The sequence below is a fragment of the Cynara cardunculus genome (assembly GCF_001531365.2).
Source record: "Cynara cardunculus var. scolymus isolate 2C chromosome LG 11, CcrdV1, whole genome shotgun sequence".
Taxonomy (NCBI): domain Eukaryota; kingdom Viridiplantae; phylum Streptophyta; class Magnoliopsida; order Asterales; family Asteraceae; genus Cynara; species Cynara cardunculus.
This window is the reverse complement of record NC_037538.1, coordinates 20047753-20064422: the sequence shown is the minus strand read 5'-3', so window position 1 is coordinate 20064422 and position 16670 is coordinate 20047753. Positions and strand designations below refer to the sequence as shown.

The following is a 16670-nucleotide window of genomic DNA, read 5'->3' as shown; positions in this document are numbered from 1 at the left end:
ATATACATATTAGGTAATTTTATAAAGAAGATGATTAATGGTAGCTAAAATCCTAATTATTTGCTTAAGTTTTTGATTTGAATGATTAAAGTTAAAATTTATGTTTGGGTATGAACAACCAAATATTTACCCCTCTTATTATTATTAAAATTATAAWTAAATGTTAATTGTTGCATTCGGCATTTTGTAAGATGACTTAAACGGTTACACGCGGTAACAAGATTTTCTAAGCACACCACCGGGATTCTTAGGAAATCAAAGCCTTAGCCATCATAATTAAGTTATAATAAGTTATTTTTACATGTTAAGACATGTACTATGCTAGTCAGTTGCTAACCTAAATGTTTTGATTTGACGGATGTCACAAGCATCCACTGTCCAAATATCAGATACCCTTTAAATTCTACACAATCTTAAGAAAGATTAATGTTTCTTTGGCACCCATTTTACATTGGGCCCAACGGGGTTAGTGTACTTAGGAGATTTGTCTTTCTTCACTTTAGCAGACTTTTCAGCTTTATTGACTTTCCCTTTGAGAGGATCTTCAACTTTAGGGTTTTTTGTTTTGGAACAATCATTGACAATATGACAAGTATTACCATAGTGATAGCATTTCTTATAGCTGAAAAGTGTTTTAGCTCCAAGGATGCCTTTTTCCATTGATCTCTAAGGAACTTTTGGTTTCTCAGAGTTCTTTGATTCAGGTCAACCTTCATCTTCGGAGGTGGGGAAGGAGTGGTGGTTGTTGGTGGGTAGGTTTGGCAGTGGGCGATGGGGCAGTGGCGAGGCCGATGGAGTTGGAGGGTGTGGGGTGGTGGTCGGATGGTGGGGGTGGGGCGATGGTTGTTGGTTGGTGTTGGGGCGTGCATGAATGTTGGAACATAAACATATTTCCATCTTCTGCAAGCAAGATTTGTCCGCTTGTTATATGTACTTATATATCAATAATTCAATATTATCTATTTATGATATATATATATATATATATATATATATATGATTAAATCAAACGATCTACAATCCTCTTTTTAAGTCACCAAAACTCAAAGGCACATACTTATTTAAAGAATGATGAGGACCCACAAACCCAACTCATTTTAAGTTTTATTAATTGTTTTTCAAACCGCTATAATCATGTTGAATTATTTAAACGCTTTAGACCATCCAACCCACATGCACCCCTACTTTTTAGAGGCCACCATTTTAATTTTATGATATTAGATATTACATAAATGACATTTTTGGGCGGATAACAAGAAATAAACCCATGTCGTTTTATCTAGCATTTAAGTTGGAACTGCGTGCATCTAATACACCTTTTACTAAACAAATGTTTTGGAAACACACAACTCATTCTACCCAAATTTGCTGCAACTTTTTGCTTTTTTGCCAAAAAGAAAGCATTGAAAGACAAATGAGGTAGTGTAGTCGTCGGCAACTGTACAACGATGGTCGACTCATCTTACAGAACCATAAAACAAACAAAATGAAATGATACAGCGGACGCAAATTTTGCCTCCACGATACACCGGTGATGTTTGACCGCTCGCCTCTGTGTCATCACAAGCAATCTGCCTTGCAATACAAGTAGAATCAAAGATAAGAAATCGTTAACAAAACAAAATGTGAAAAAAAAGATGAAACTAAAACCAAATAAGACAAACTAGTATCTCCCACTCGAAGGTGGGGTCTGGCAGGTAAAGATGTACGCAGATTTGACTTCTACCCCACATATTAGAGCGGTTGTTTCCGTGAAGACTGCCTACCCGACTTGTTAAAGAAAGATAGGCAAATAATGAAAGCTATAATAAGTAAGTAAATAAAAATAGTTAAGGAAACTAGTTGTAGCACTTTGGGACTGGATGGTTTTCTTACACTCACTCCTATATATAAGGTCACGGAGGCTATCGGATTTATAATGGTCTTCTTATTCCACTGCGAGGCAGATTTCGTGGCTCAAACTGATGATCTTTTGGACCATACGTTACATTCCATCCGCAGGTCGGATTAGGGGATAGGATGTATGTAGGCGTGTCCTCTAACCTTAAATGATAGGATAACTGTTTCCATGAAGACCTCCGACTTGCAAAATGTGTGAGAAAGTGTTCACCCAAAATGTTTGAAAAATTAGAAAAAAAGACTTTGAAAAAGAATAGGAGATAAGAAAGAAAGATTCGATAAATTTGGAAAAAGCAGAACTAAGTCCCGTTAGAAGTAAGCAACAACATAAAAACAGAAGTAGATACAAGAAAACTACAAAACCATACTCTAACTTAGGACTCTAGTCATGCGTCCAGCATGTCCCCACTCCTGGTCTGCTACCCTAGTCATGCGTCTCCTAAAACTCCTATCATAAGTCATGTCCTTAAAAATGACTAAAGCGGCCATGCCCAACCTCAAGACTAAGGGGGGTAAATAGCAATTTGGATTAAAACTTCACCAGAAAATGGCGTGTTGCGTTTGTGATGGGATAGAGGTTTCCGGAGTCATAAGCATAGTGTCATGGTACTTATTGTGTCTTATACAGTTGTGATAGTTAGGCTGCGAACGAACCTAAACAAGCTTGAGCTCAATAGGGCTGAAGCTCACCTCAACAGTCTTAGGTCTACACTCGAACTCGTTTTGGTAGCTGGACGAGTCTTCTTTTTGTAGGCTCAAGTTTGGCTCGAGGAAGATTTGAGTTAGTTCAAGAGCGCGAAAAACATCTATCATATAATGCTTATTTTAAAGCTCAAATAACTCAAAAATATCTATGAGAACTAGGTTCAAGGGTGGGGAACCGTAGGAACAACTTTTATTTCTGAAGGTTCACATAAGTATGTTAACTTATGTGAACCTCCGGTAACAAATAACATCCTAGCATAATATAACATTTCATGTTAAGGTATGTTAACTTACGTGAACCTCCGGTAACAAAGTGGTTCTTACAGTTCCCACGAAAAAAAAAAGGTTCATACACAGTCCCAATGCCTATGTTAAATGGAACTATAGAAAAACACAACTCAGTGTATATTTAGAGCACATTTTTGTGCTTGAAATCAAACTCAATACAGTTTGGCTAGTTCAAACTTGAATTACTCGATAAAAGCTTGACTCTTTTGCAGCCCTAGTCATAGTACTTGCATCTAAAAACAGCATTGCCATAAGCTACTGAAAATATATGACGGGGTTTTAAACACTAAATAAAACTTTCAAATAGATTATGCATGTACCTTATAAAAGAACTTGGATTGCAGCATCAAATTGATAATGAAAGCGGAAGAATGGCATCGAGATTAACTTTGAACGACCATTCTTGAGGATGGGCGGATGATGAATCCATAGGAAGATGCCAAACTAATACCTTTGAGCAGTCCTTTGGTATTCCTTCCATTTCTGTCTCATCCTCCACAACTTGTTCTAAGAAACTGCTGATCTGTGAATCATAATGAATCATACTTTTATACAAGTGTTCACATATTAGTCAATCGCTAAAACGTCTTTCAAACAAATTCAATCCCCCATTTTATTGTCCATTCACATGTGAATGAACACAAAAAACCACAAGCAGAAAACACTTGAAAAACACACCAAAAGCAAATACCCATAGCATCATATGTAATGTAATGACTCATAATTTTATGCAAGTGCTAGACTATTAGTCGAATGTTTGAAATGCTCTTCAATATATCCATCAATTACTTGAAACGTTTGCTATGCACAAATAAGGGGTTGTTTGGTTCGTTTTCCATTAAAAGTCCTGAATTAAGCTGACTCGATGGATTAATCTGTATGTATAGATTGGGAGAGTTTTTGTTTGGGAAAGTTTTTTCATATATGAAAGGAACATGTTCTTAATTGGGAGGGGCAAGTTTGAAATTTTTTGGCTTTATGCATAAAGCTCTCCCTAGAATCTTACTGAATAAGCCACTCCCTATATCATTAAGTCACTACCAAACAGTCATGTATAGCTAACCGAGTAAGCTGTGAGTCACATTAAACTCATTAAGCTGTTAACAAACAAGCTCTAAGGGGCCGTTTACATAAACACTTACCCAGTAAGTGCTTACGGGTAAAATTCAACACTATCATTTACTTACCAAGTAAGATTTGAGTCCACCAAAACAACATTATATGTAATAATTTACTCAGTAAGCGCTAACCGTGGTAAGAGTCGTCGCCATCACTTACTGGGTAAGAACTCTTGGTCCTTGCCTTCGCTCTTACCGGATAAGATTCTTGGTCCTTGCCATATTCATCTGGTAAGGTAATGTGACTTGGTAAGCGCTTACCCAGGTAAGCATTTGGTAAACGGCCCCCAAGTAATTCTAGCTTGAAATGTTGCTATATAAGGAAACATCACAACCAATACATGATGAAATTACTGCCAACTTTATGGGAGGGTTCTTTAGGAAGAGACATTCTTCTGTTAGACTGAGGCATTCTTAAATCTGTCGTAAGGTAATACATTTTAACAAAATTGGTCAGAAAATTATTTTCCATAACCCGTGTGAAATAGTACTCCCTTGTCGAATCTGCAATTTTTATGGACAAAAAGTAGTATATTGACAACTCTACATTCTACCATCCAAATCGTATATCCCATCCCCCCCCCTGCAACAATTTGTATTGCGTATATTCTAATTGTGGATATAAAGCATTACATGTTAGGGGTAATATTGGAAATTAAAGTAAACTATAGGTTATACTAATACGGGAAGGAAGAAAAGGAAACTAACTTGGAAGCCATCCTTGAGAGTATCGAGCTGCCTAATTGGTTCAATAGTAGGCCGGTGCCATTTCTTTGGATCCCAAAGTATAGTGCTATTGAAAGCAAATCCTGATAAGTCCGCATGAAACCTATGGAATCTTCGCATCACATTATTTGTATGCCATCCAATAACTTGTGTCCCGTTACAAATGGGCCCCACAAATGTAGCTACTCTTGTGTTCTTCTTAAGTTTGGCTACTGGCCAAGTACCAAACCGCCTTCAAGTCGGAAAAAAAAATTGAAGTCAGCACGAATTTACACGAATGATTAATATTTGGAAAATCCACCAAAATAGCCATTTATGGAGAAAAGATTGAAGATCTGTTAATTTCGCTAATATAGCCGCCAATTGGCAGAATCAACTTTTTGTCGGATGGTGAGCCCAACTCAGCAGAATCTGGTCACCCGCTAAAACTGAGAATTCAAAATTTCACAAAAAGAAAACCTCTTTTCGACGAAATTTGGCAGAATCACGTGTCATCATCTGATTGGTTTGTAAACCTCATAGTTGGGCTCACAATCCAACGAGAAGTGGATCACACCAAATTTGGCGGAATTCTCGGCTATTTCTTTGTACACCTCGAAAAAATGGCTATTTCTTCAAAAATATTTGCCATAAATGGCTATTTTCGTGAATTTCCCTTGATATTTTAATAAATGGCATAATTAGTGAAAGCAACAAGTTTCATCTAAGTTGAAATTTTTAGCCAATAACGTCATCAATAAACAAGCACAAGTTTAAAGAAGGTCAAGCCTAAAATTCTTTCTAAAGAAATTCTATTGGCTTTCTGGTGAAAGTATCAAACAGTAAATAATATTATTCAATGAAAAAAGACGAATAAGACAATACGAGTTCTTGGGTTTCAAATAAAGGGTTATGGTTCTGCTCGACAAGATACTAGACTCTGAAGCCCCAAATCTGTACATCAATGTTCCAAGTATTCATTTTTAATACAAACTCGGCTGTGTTTCTTCACCCTTTTCCAAAAAAGTTCCTACTCCTAAATCATCGCTTTTGATTTAGTGTTGTTCTAAACGTGTTTACACATTTAAAACAAGATACAATAGTATCGCTTGCTAAGCCAAGCTTGTTTCAATAATTTTGATGAAAATATTGCAAGATTTTGTCCTAAATAGAAGAAACAAAATAAGTTTGTAAAATCAAGAAATCCGGGATTTCATTTCTTAAAAGGTTTTCTAACTCAAAGAGTATTTTGTAACTGTGGGTGTTTGGGCCAGCTTGCACGCACCTCAACTAATTTCATGGGTCTCGAAGTTAACAGCAAGGCAAATTTTCAGTGGCCCTATTTTGGACTTGAATCGTTGACCTCTAGGGAGCAAACCCAAGGTCTTAACAATGAAGCTACCCCCCAAAGTTAACTGAAAATGTACCATGTAGGCAAATAAAAAAAGCTCCAACAAAGGTCAACACTCAGTTTCATAGTTCAGCCCAATACTTTTCTATAATGAGAATTGAACCAAACACTAGTACCAGGAGGTCCCAGGTTCAAATCCAATGAAGAATAAAAATCCCCTTGTGGCCACGGAGGTTCAAATGCGGTGACTCCAGGCTATCTGCGACGCAGGTGGTCGCCCTGGGATTAGTCGGCTCGCATAGCGGATTGGATATCCAGGTTAATAAAAAAAAAAAAAAAACTCGAATAATACACATGTAGGAGTATAAAATGCATCATCTGCATTCATAGAATGCTGTGAACCCAAAGTGATTGTATTCAAAACTAACCTATATCCTAGTTCAAACCATACCAACATTTTAATTATGCAGGTTACAAATTGAGTTTTTGATCATTTTCCATGCTTGCAAACCGGCAATTAAAGTATCATTTGGTAACACTTACATATTTTTGTTGTTCGTCTACATCCTTTTATGATGTGAATAGTAATCACAACAGTTTCATTAAAATTAAACAGTTCAACTTGTGTTTTTATTCATAAACTTGCTTTGCGAACTATTAAAACATCATAATCAAGTTTATAATTTATTACTAGCTTTTACAGCATTTTATAACCGGTTTTGGTTCTTTGGGAGCATAGACCGTCGCCAAACCATTTCTTATATCTTGTTTACACTTGTTCAAGAAATGCAAACACAAACCAAACCAAACCAAACCAAACCAAACCAAACCAAACCAAACCAAACCAAACAGGCACAGTGAACCCATACAGACGTAGGGTCTGGGAGGTAAGATGTACACAAGATTTACCTCTGTCCCAAGGGGTCGAGAGGTGGTTTTCATGAATACCTCCGGTTTTGCAAGACAAATAAATAAAAGAACAAGCAAGCAAGCTACGAGGGAGAGTGCGTGCAAACAAGCAAACAGAAAATGCATCAAGGCAGTAGTAAGGGAAATATGTTACACAAACAAAAAGAAAATCTAAGAGTAAAGCATGGAAAACATAAACCAAAAACCTAAATTGAAATATTTGCCAAACTACATGTAATTATTTGGGTAAAAAGAAGTTAGAAGTAAAGGAATTGAGGAGTAAAAGAATGTACCTGATCTGCCTCATATGGTCAAAAAGTTCGGTAGAGTAGATATTAGTATCATCAGCAAAGTATATGATTCCATCAAGCCGATGCGTTTCAATATGCAACAGAGCCACGTTTCTCTGGTGCACTCTAGAATCTTTAATCTCTGTTGTGTTCTTTGTGCATACAAGATGCCTATACATAACACCACTCCTCCTCAACAACTCAGACGTATGACCCGATTGGCTTGTCATTTCCACAACGATCCACAACAAAGGCGGCTGTACCAACTTCAGAGTATGTGCCAAACGATTAAGGTAATACGCCTGAAACATCCTAGGATATGTCGGGGTCACAATTATCAAAAACTTGCCAATACCCATCTCAGGACCATGAATCTGTGGAAGAACAAGAACAATACTATTTGAAGTTTCGTTTTCTTGTTTTGCTTGACCCATTTGTCCCTCCAAATCCGATGAGACATTACTGGCCACCACCGTTTCCACTACTTTCATATGACTAACATCATTCAATTGAACTTTCCCGAATTGCTCAAAGGAAAAAGCCTGGTTTCTTGACATGAGATTGGTGGAGGTTCTTATTGAAACAATAGGGGTAAACCCCACAAAAACTCCAACAAGAAAACATACGATGAAATGAAAAAGAGACCTCCTCCAGAGATTTCCTTTGGGTTTTTGCTTTTCTAAAGGCCTAGAAGTTCTTTTTGGGAAAAGATTTAAGACTAGAGATTGAAAACGATACAAAGCGTATTCAGTAGATGCAAAAGATGAATTAGGAACCGATCCACTTGTTGGAGTATAGTCCTGGTTACAAGATGAACATTTCGACAATGGAGAAGCAACTGAACAAGCTTCTCCACCTAGCACAGTCCCTGGCCTAGGTACTGGAGACAATGTTCTTCTAATCGTGGTCATGATACCTAAATCAACAAAACAAAATCCACGAATTCTCTAATCTACATTTACTATTACCACAATTAGCATCAAAGCTACATGCCTCATATTTCCCCCCCAAAAAAAGCAGCTCCTATACTTACAAATAGAAGACATACACATTTTGAATAGATACCCACCTCATATCAACAAATCTTCGTTTCTCTCTTCAGTGGCAGGGTGTAAATTCAGCATAAAATGCATCGATTCCTTTCTCCCTTTTAGATTCGTTGAGAAAGTCAATAACCCTTATCCTAAACTTCAATTAAATCATCAAAGTGTGTGCTAACTCTCAAATCTGAATAGTGTCAAGCAGATTACTGATGTTTGATGATGTAGAGATGCATAAATCAAGCAGAAATCCGAGAACCCAATTCGAGAATTTCCTTAAGAAATAAACTATACGAAAATGACAGCTCCAAAAATGAAATTTAGGCAGAAAGGAAACGTGGGTCTAACACGATAGCAATAATGTATGCTCCGATTGCTCGTTTGTGGACAATTTTTCGTCAAGTATCGTGAATCAATAATGGAGAAAAGTCTTAGTGGGAAAAGCAGTGACGGAGAGAGGGAGTGATGAGCGAATGTGCATCTAATCAAGAGAGATTCGAAAGGGGACAAAAGGGGGTCAAAAAGACATCAGTGTAGATCGAAGGTTTCAACATTCACGGACCGTTACAGCATTTCACACACAAGTGATTGAATTCTATTTAATTAAGAGTAAGCTACAAATTTGGTCCTCGTAGTTATTTGAAAATAACATTTTTAGTACTTATAGTTTTAAAATTATAAGTTGTTCATCATGATTTACAAAAACATCCAGATTTGGTTCCTCCCTCTGACATGCATTATAAAATTCCGTTAAATATGAGACATTTTTGTCCTTTTATCATTTTTTTGTTTTTTACCTGATCAAAAACCACATAAAACAAAATCATAAAATTGGTTTTGATGAGTAAAAGATAAAAACAATCGATAAAATTAAGGGGTTGTTTATTTACCTCTTAACAGTTCAATTAAGAGACAACTTCTGAATCGTTAAGAGAATAATCGTGTTTGACAAAAAAAATTCTATCTCTTAGTGTTTCTAAAACCCTCTAAATGATTTTGTATCATGGGCATCCCTTAACCATTCAGCGCTCTAATTTCATTGTAAATAATTACCAAACAACTACATTTCATTTTGCACTATATCATGAGAGTTTTTTAATGATTATGTACCAAATTATTCAGCAACTGTTAAACAACCTCTAAGACTGTAAGCGAATCAAAAGTTCAATGGGAACGGTTCATGGAAAGTCCGTTTATAAAGTTGAACAAGTTTTTTCATTCGTTTAATTAAACAAATAAACATAAACATTTTGTTCGTTTATTTATGTTCGTCTACTGATGATAATAAGTTAATAAATAAATATTAATTAGTTAATAATTTAATAATAATTAATAAATAATAACAATTTTAATAAAGATTTCATATATTTCAAAAAAATTAATAAAAAATAAAACATTTATTGCTGTCTAAAACTGTTGGGTGCGTTTGGTTTGCAGGAATGAAATGGAATTGGGGGGATTTGGATTTGAAATCCATTCAAATCCAGTGTTTGGTTTGCTGGATTGTGAGGATTTAAAATCCAATGATTCCTTTGAAATCCCATGAACAATGGATTTAAGAATCCTTCGCTTAGACATGGTATTTTAGAATCCATTCCCGTGGGATTCTTTTTGCCCTAACCTACCCGTCTCCATCTTCTCCTCCATTTTCATTGCTCACCTCCGTCGCTTTCTCCCAGTCATCTCCGTCGCCGTCGCTTCCCCCCACGGTCGTCTCCGTCGCCGTCGCTTCCCCCCACGGTCGTCTTCGTCGCCGTCGCTTCCCCCCGAGATCGTCTCCGTCGCCGTCGCTTCCCCCCGAGGTCATCACCGTCGCTTCCCCCCAAGGTCGTCTCCGTCGCTTTCCCTCGAGGTCGTCTCCATCGCCGTGGCTTTCTCCCACCGTCGTCTCCATCGCGTCCTCCATTTTCATCCCTGACCATCTCCTCCAGCTTTATCCCACCGTGTTCGTCTCCATCGCTGAAGACAGGTAATTTCTACTTACTTCGATTTCTGTTACGACTTCACAATACGATTAATGCTCCGATTTGTATTTCGATTTCTGCATATTGTACTTCAATTTTTGCATATTTTGTTCCGATTTGTACTTCATATGTTGTTCCGATTAAGTTCATATGCTGTTCCGATTAATGTTCCGATTTGTACTTCATATACTGTTACAAAAAAAATCCAAATCCAAATCCTACAAACCAAACAGAGGAATGGATTTCAAATCCAATCCAAATCCTGCAAACCAAACACAGGAATGGATTTTAAATCCAATCCAATCCAAATCCCTCCTGGGAATCCAAATCCCACAGAAACTTTTCCTTTTCCTTTGTGTGTAAATGATGCGAGTCAAGTTTGAGTATTAATATATTGGATTCGAACTTAAAAGTCATTTTTTAAGTTTGAACTCGATCTAAAAACTAAACTCGAACCGAACTTGATTATAATTTTTTAAGCTCGAACTTTTTTAAAGCTCGAACTAATCTCACACATTGAAATTTAAGAAATTTTAGGGTCTTTATTTATAAATTTTAAAACTTAAAAATTGTTCTCTTAATTTTTATAAAACTAAAGGGATGCATCTCAAACTCTATCATCAAAAAGATAAAGTTACGAGTTTGGTTCACCTCTTCACCCTTCTTTTATTATCTCTTCTTTCAATATGGACAACTTTACCAACACTTTTATAGTTTTTATTTTTTTTAATTATGATTTAATAAAAAAAATTGATTAGTTTTTATAGTTAAAACATGCACAATTTTGTTCAAATATCTAAAAATATAAGACATTTTTATTATATAATATTTTACAAATTATATCTTAAAAACTGATTATATTTTTAAACTAATTTTATATCAAAAGATCGAGTATCTCGCGAGTTTTTAGAGTCGAGTATTGGGTAGCTCGACTCAACTCGTGAATATGTCGAGTTGAGCTCGAGTTCGAGCCAAGCCTATTCGAATCGAGTGTCGACTAAGCTTTGAGCGAGTCAATCTCGAGTATTTTACGTTTTGTTTCGTATCATTTACACCCCTACTCTAGGGTACATATATAGAATACAAATAAAACGAAATCTTTCATATATTGCAACTCTTTTTAATTTAATCTCAGCCTTTAATCTTTTTCATTTTAACGTTTCATAAGTTGATGGTACTGTATATGAAACTAAAACGCATATTCAGAAATATATATGACGAAAAGAACGAAGTTGCCATTATTTAGATAACTTTAAAGGTTGTTAAATCTGTGAAATAATAAATAAATTAAAAACAATTTTAAATATTTAAATAAATTAAATAATCTTAAAAACCTCCCCATGAAATAGGGGAATTTAAGTTTTAATTAAATTAAAAAAAAAAAGGAAAAATGATGAAGTTATCTTTTTGTTACAAAATTAACTAAATAATAACCTCATTAAAAATGGGATAGATCAATGGTTTATCTTACACTAAAAGAGGTTGCATTGGTTGCAACAATATGGAATGTTACATTTGATGTCCCCCTCTCTTTTTATATATATATAGGGACAAGTTTAAATGAGAACGTTAACTATTTAAGAAAAAAAAATTAACGTACAAACTCATATATGATTCACGTAACAAATTGTACATGATCTGGTCGACTTTGCCCTGCGAGTTAAGTGGCCTCAAAAGTCGACTATTTCCATTTGATCAATCACTTGTAATTTTGTACATTAACAACATTTTTTTTTGTTTTTTTAAATAGTTAATATTCTCGTTTGAATCCTATCTCTCTCTCTCTCTCTCTCTCTCTCTCTCTCTCTATATATATATATATATATATATATATTAAATAGAAAGTAAACCAGGGTGTTTATCTCAATTTTTCATATTTTTGGGTTTTTCTGTTTGTAAATCAATTGTTTTACCACTTACAAGTGGCTTGAGTCCATTGGCTTAGCTCATGTGAACAGTATGATTGGAGCATCTCATGAAAGCGGGGCACCTTCTGTTCATTTAGTATTTCAACGAACGAACATGAATGAACACAAATACACCCATTTTCTAAACGAACATGAACACAAAATTTCTTGTTCGCTTACTGCTCGTGTTTGTTCGGTTAAGTTAAACGAACAAACATGAACAAGCCTTCGTTTGTGTCCGTTTGGTTTGTTTACAGGCCTAGATAAAATGACGAAAATGACTTTCATTTAACGGCAATGTTTAACAACCGTTAGAGGGAGGAGCCAAATATGAAGGAAAAAAAAGTATAAACCATGATAGCTATTTTGTAATTTTGAAACTATAGGGACGAAAAGTGTTATTTTCGACAACTCACATGAACCAAATTTATATAGTTTACTCGTTAATTAATGAATACTTTCCAATTTTTGTTATAGCACTGTACTTTCATTTTTTTTATTAAAACATTGTACTTCGAAAAATCTACCAATTAATAGAAAAACTTTAAAATATATATTATATATGTAAGCATTAATATTTGTAAAATATATAATATAGTATTAATATTATTGGACAGTTAAGTTTGAAAAACATATGTTTTTTATTACTAAAATAATTTGTACAAGTTCAGTTATTAAACTTTAAGTAAAGGTCGTTTACCAAACGCTTATATGGGCCATGCTTTGTTTTAGTAGAAAAACACTTAGTCTTACCTGCTTTGCATTACTCTATTCTGCATTTGATAGAACATTAAACACAAAATGCCAAGCTATATGAGGCATGGTGCACTAAAACGAATTAGAACAACATGCATAAAACCACTGATACTATGTTGACACCTACACAAATTTATAACATAATTTAATGTCAACCTGTAATTCATCATACTTGGTACATCTTATTCAATAAAGATTCAAATGACCTTTGAAATGCTAAAGTTTGTATTCACTGCTCTCCTTCTACAAACATCTTATTTGTTGACATTATCCCATTCAAGACCGATATTTGTGCTATTATTGCATCTTTGGAACAAGCTGTAGGTATACGTTAACCGTGGCAGGGTTGGTGATAAAGGCATTTAATTTGTTTGATCAAATGCTCACTGTTCAGAAGCTTCTCATGTAACTCACTAAAAGAAACTAGTGACTCATTGACCATGTAGTGTATTGATTATTTTGTCAAACTCTAGATATTGATCTGACGTAGAACCTGATCAATAATACAATTTGAATCAAAAGGTTTCCAAAGAGAGGTGAGTTGATCACAATATCATTCAGGGGTTGTTAATTTGGTATGTTTTCAACTAAGTCGTGTATGTATTAGGTTATCTTTAAGGATTACAATAAATTGTTATTTTATTGTCAGTTTAAATAAACAATTTAAATAACATAAATGACTATTATACCCCTTTGTCAAGGTTAATCGTTGATTAAAATAATTTGTTCGATAAATATGATAGAATGCAAATTCTGAATGATAAAAAAAATACCAATTTAACATCTTGTTTTACCATAACAATACAAATTCAATAATTTAATCACAAACAAATAGTTTGGATATAATTAAACTAATGCTTATTGATTACCTTTCTCATTGCAGCAATATAAAAAAACATAAGGTGGATATAGTTACACACTGTTTGGATAAAGTTAAAACAACATTGTTTCCTTCCACTATGTTAATGCTTATCCATTACCTTTATCAATCTATGAATACAACCAAATATAAGTGTTATACTATTGGTACATAAGAATCCATTGAGGACAACCAAACCCAAAAAGCTAATACTAAAAATCAACTAGTAATGCTAAATAATAACTTCATTTTTGATAGAAAGTATATTAGCAAGACCTTAGTTACTTCAGACCAATGTCCTTAAGAGACATATAAGATCTTCTACCATGGCAGACGTCATGTCACTATCACAACAAGGTCCTTCCCCTCACTAAAACCATCCTTGATCTGCATATTTTTAGCCACATCCAACCAACATAATCAAGATTATTGCAATACCTGAGCTTCTAAAAGATGTTTCAAGCTATCAAATGTCTAAAGCAACATTCAGCAGTGAAAACATAATAAATCTTTTGGACCCACTATAAGTGTATAGATAAATATACACTTTAGCACCTATTTAAGAAATTGTATTAGTATTTTCTTACTCCAAAAATCCACATATTGAGTCTTCTTATTTTGATTTTACATGTTGCCGAGTCTGGAGCTAGGATTAAAAGGTATGGATTTGTTATATTTCTAAGTCTAAAATATTAGTAATATGTTCAAAGTTGCTGCAACACGTTGCTGCAGCTACGCTGGAGGACAAATGAAGAGATGATTGACTTTTTGGATAAGGCTGACTTTTGGAAGACCCTTTCAGTCAAGAAAGATGCAGAGCAAAAAGTAAAAGTAATTTGTACAAAACATGCTCAATTAACTTTGTTAGTTTAGTTTTATCTAGTGGACACTTGTATTTGTTTAATTGAGTATTAGCCATTGTTTTTACGTCCCCTTTTGGAATTATCTTCCCTTATATAACGAGGGATTCATTTACTTATGCTAGATATCATCGTTGAACCTAGTTCAACCGACACTTATAACTCTCTAGTACTTGTTTATGTTTGTTTCGGAAGGCATTTTCTAAACCTTTGTGTTAAGAATTCTTGTCTTGAACTTCTTGCAACAAGTTCTACAGTGTTTGCAAGCACCTTTCCTTTAAAGTCTTTACATTCAAGCGTTTTACTTTCAAGTTCTTTATATTTTTTTCATTTACTTTTAAGCACTTCATATTTATGTCATTTACATTCATGTCTTACTTTTCTTTCAAAGCGATGATGGGTTAATCACCCTAACTTGGGTGTAGTGAAGGTTGGGAGATTAAGCCAACCGTGCATGTGGATATTTTCTTTCGCATTACTATCAACTCCACTATTCACTTCACTTCTTGATGTTTCATTTAAAATGATTTTTGAAAAATTGATGCATGTTATTTCCTTTAAATGAGTTGAACCTATATAGAAGACAACATAAACAAACAGAATTAAAGAGTTGTAGAATGTTGTAACTTGTTGCAACAACTGATATAGTTACATCTATATGGAAAGAAGGATAAGTCTAGTACCATGGTTATATTTGTACTCATTATTGATATGCTAAGGATACTGCCAATGAGTGTCTGATTGCACTATGAAAGAAGGTTGTTCAGTCTAATAATATGATGTTGAGACGTATGGCTACAACAACCTTAAAGTTGTTGTAGCAAGGTTCTATTGCACTTGCATTTAAATCTCAACAGGGTTATACACCCATACTTTCTTTTATTGTTGTTATATCTTTGTAGTTGTTAAAGAATCTCAGCAAAACCATTTGGTTCGAATTCACCCTCTGAAAATCCTCTTTTAAGACCGACTTTCTCACTCTTTGATTTTATTGTCCCTAGGAAATGATATCTGGTAAATACTTACCATCATTACTTCCTTTGAACGATATTAATAAGTCATGTACACTTGCATGATTTACCAGTTGTTATAGCCTTTTCTAGGTTATACTTTTCTCTAACCAAGTTTTTGGCACTGTTATTGGGTACAAGCCAAATCTTAGTTTTTAGTTATTTTAAAAGTTGATTTTTCTACCCTCTTGTTTTTAAATGTATGCCATGATTACCTCATGGGGAAATCTTGCTACATGATCTGGACATTGAAAGAAGATTCGGACAAAGAAGAAGAGTGCAAACATCCTTGATTAGTGCTCTAACCAGTTCTAGCATGGTAGAACCTCATAAAAATCCACAACCAAACCCCAATAAGAAAAAAAAAATCCACCTTTTCAAGAACCACTTGTGAAAAATGAGCCACAAAACATCATTGATATTGCACACTCAAAAAAAGAGGTATCATGGACTATACGGTTCCCGATTTCACCAGTTGCATTCAGGGATTCTGAGACCACAAATTGATGCTGCTATTTTGAGCTCAAACTAGTCATGTTCCAAATCTTACAAACAAATGGTCAGTTTAATAGTTTTCCATCAGAGGACCGACACTCACATCTTAGGTCTTCTATGGAAATCACTAATTCATTTTATTTTACCGGACTAACTGATGATGCCATTCAATTAAAGCTATTTCCATATTCACTAAGAAATAGAGAAAAATCTTGGTACAATTCTTTGCAACGAGATCCCATTGTCACATGGAATGACATGATTGAAAAGTTATTTAAAAAGTATTTTCCACCGACACGGAATGTCAAGTCTAGAAACAAAATTTGCATGTCTAAGCAATCGGAGGATGAAAGCAGTTCTGGATGCTTGGGATAGATTTAAAGAAATGTTAAGAAAATTCTCACACCATGGCATTCCCTACTGTAAACAGCTCGAGGCTTCCCATAATGGTTTATATACAATGGCTAGACAGATGCTTGATGCTACAACAGGAGGAGCCTTTACAATCAGTACC

General features: G+C 34.8%; 1 protein-coding gene across 2 annotated transcripts; it reads right to left on the bottom strand.

Annotated features, from left to right (window-relative positions):
- Positions 1-1364: 1364 nt before the first annotated feature.
- Positions 1365-8724, bottom strand: LOC112520625 (probable beta-1,4-xylosyltransferase IRX9H). Of its 2 annotated transcripts, none has more exons than XM_025129028.1 (4): positions 7269-8724; positions 4719-4968; positions 3213-3415; positions 1365-1575 (listed from the first exon to the last, which is right to left on the bottom strand). In XM_025129028.1, the coding sequence occupies exons 1-3, from the start codon at positions 8174-8176 to the stop codon at positions 3239-3241; spliced, it is 1335 nt and encodes a 444-aa protein (XP_024984796.1). In that variant the 5' UTR covers positions 8177-8724; the 3' UTR covers positions 1365-1575; positions 3213-3238. The 2 variants fall into 2 exon arrangements, with proteins under 2 accessions (XP_024984796.1, XP_024984795.1); XM_025129027.1 differs by having other exon boundaries at positions 1365-1571.
- Positions 8725-16670: the final 7946 nt, after the last annotated feature.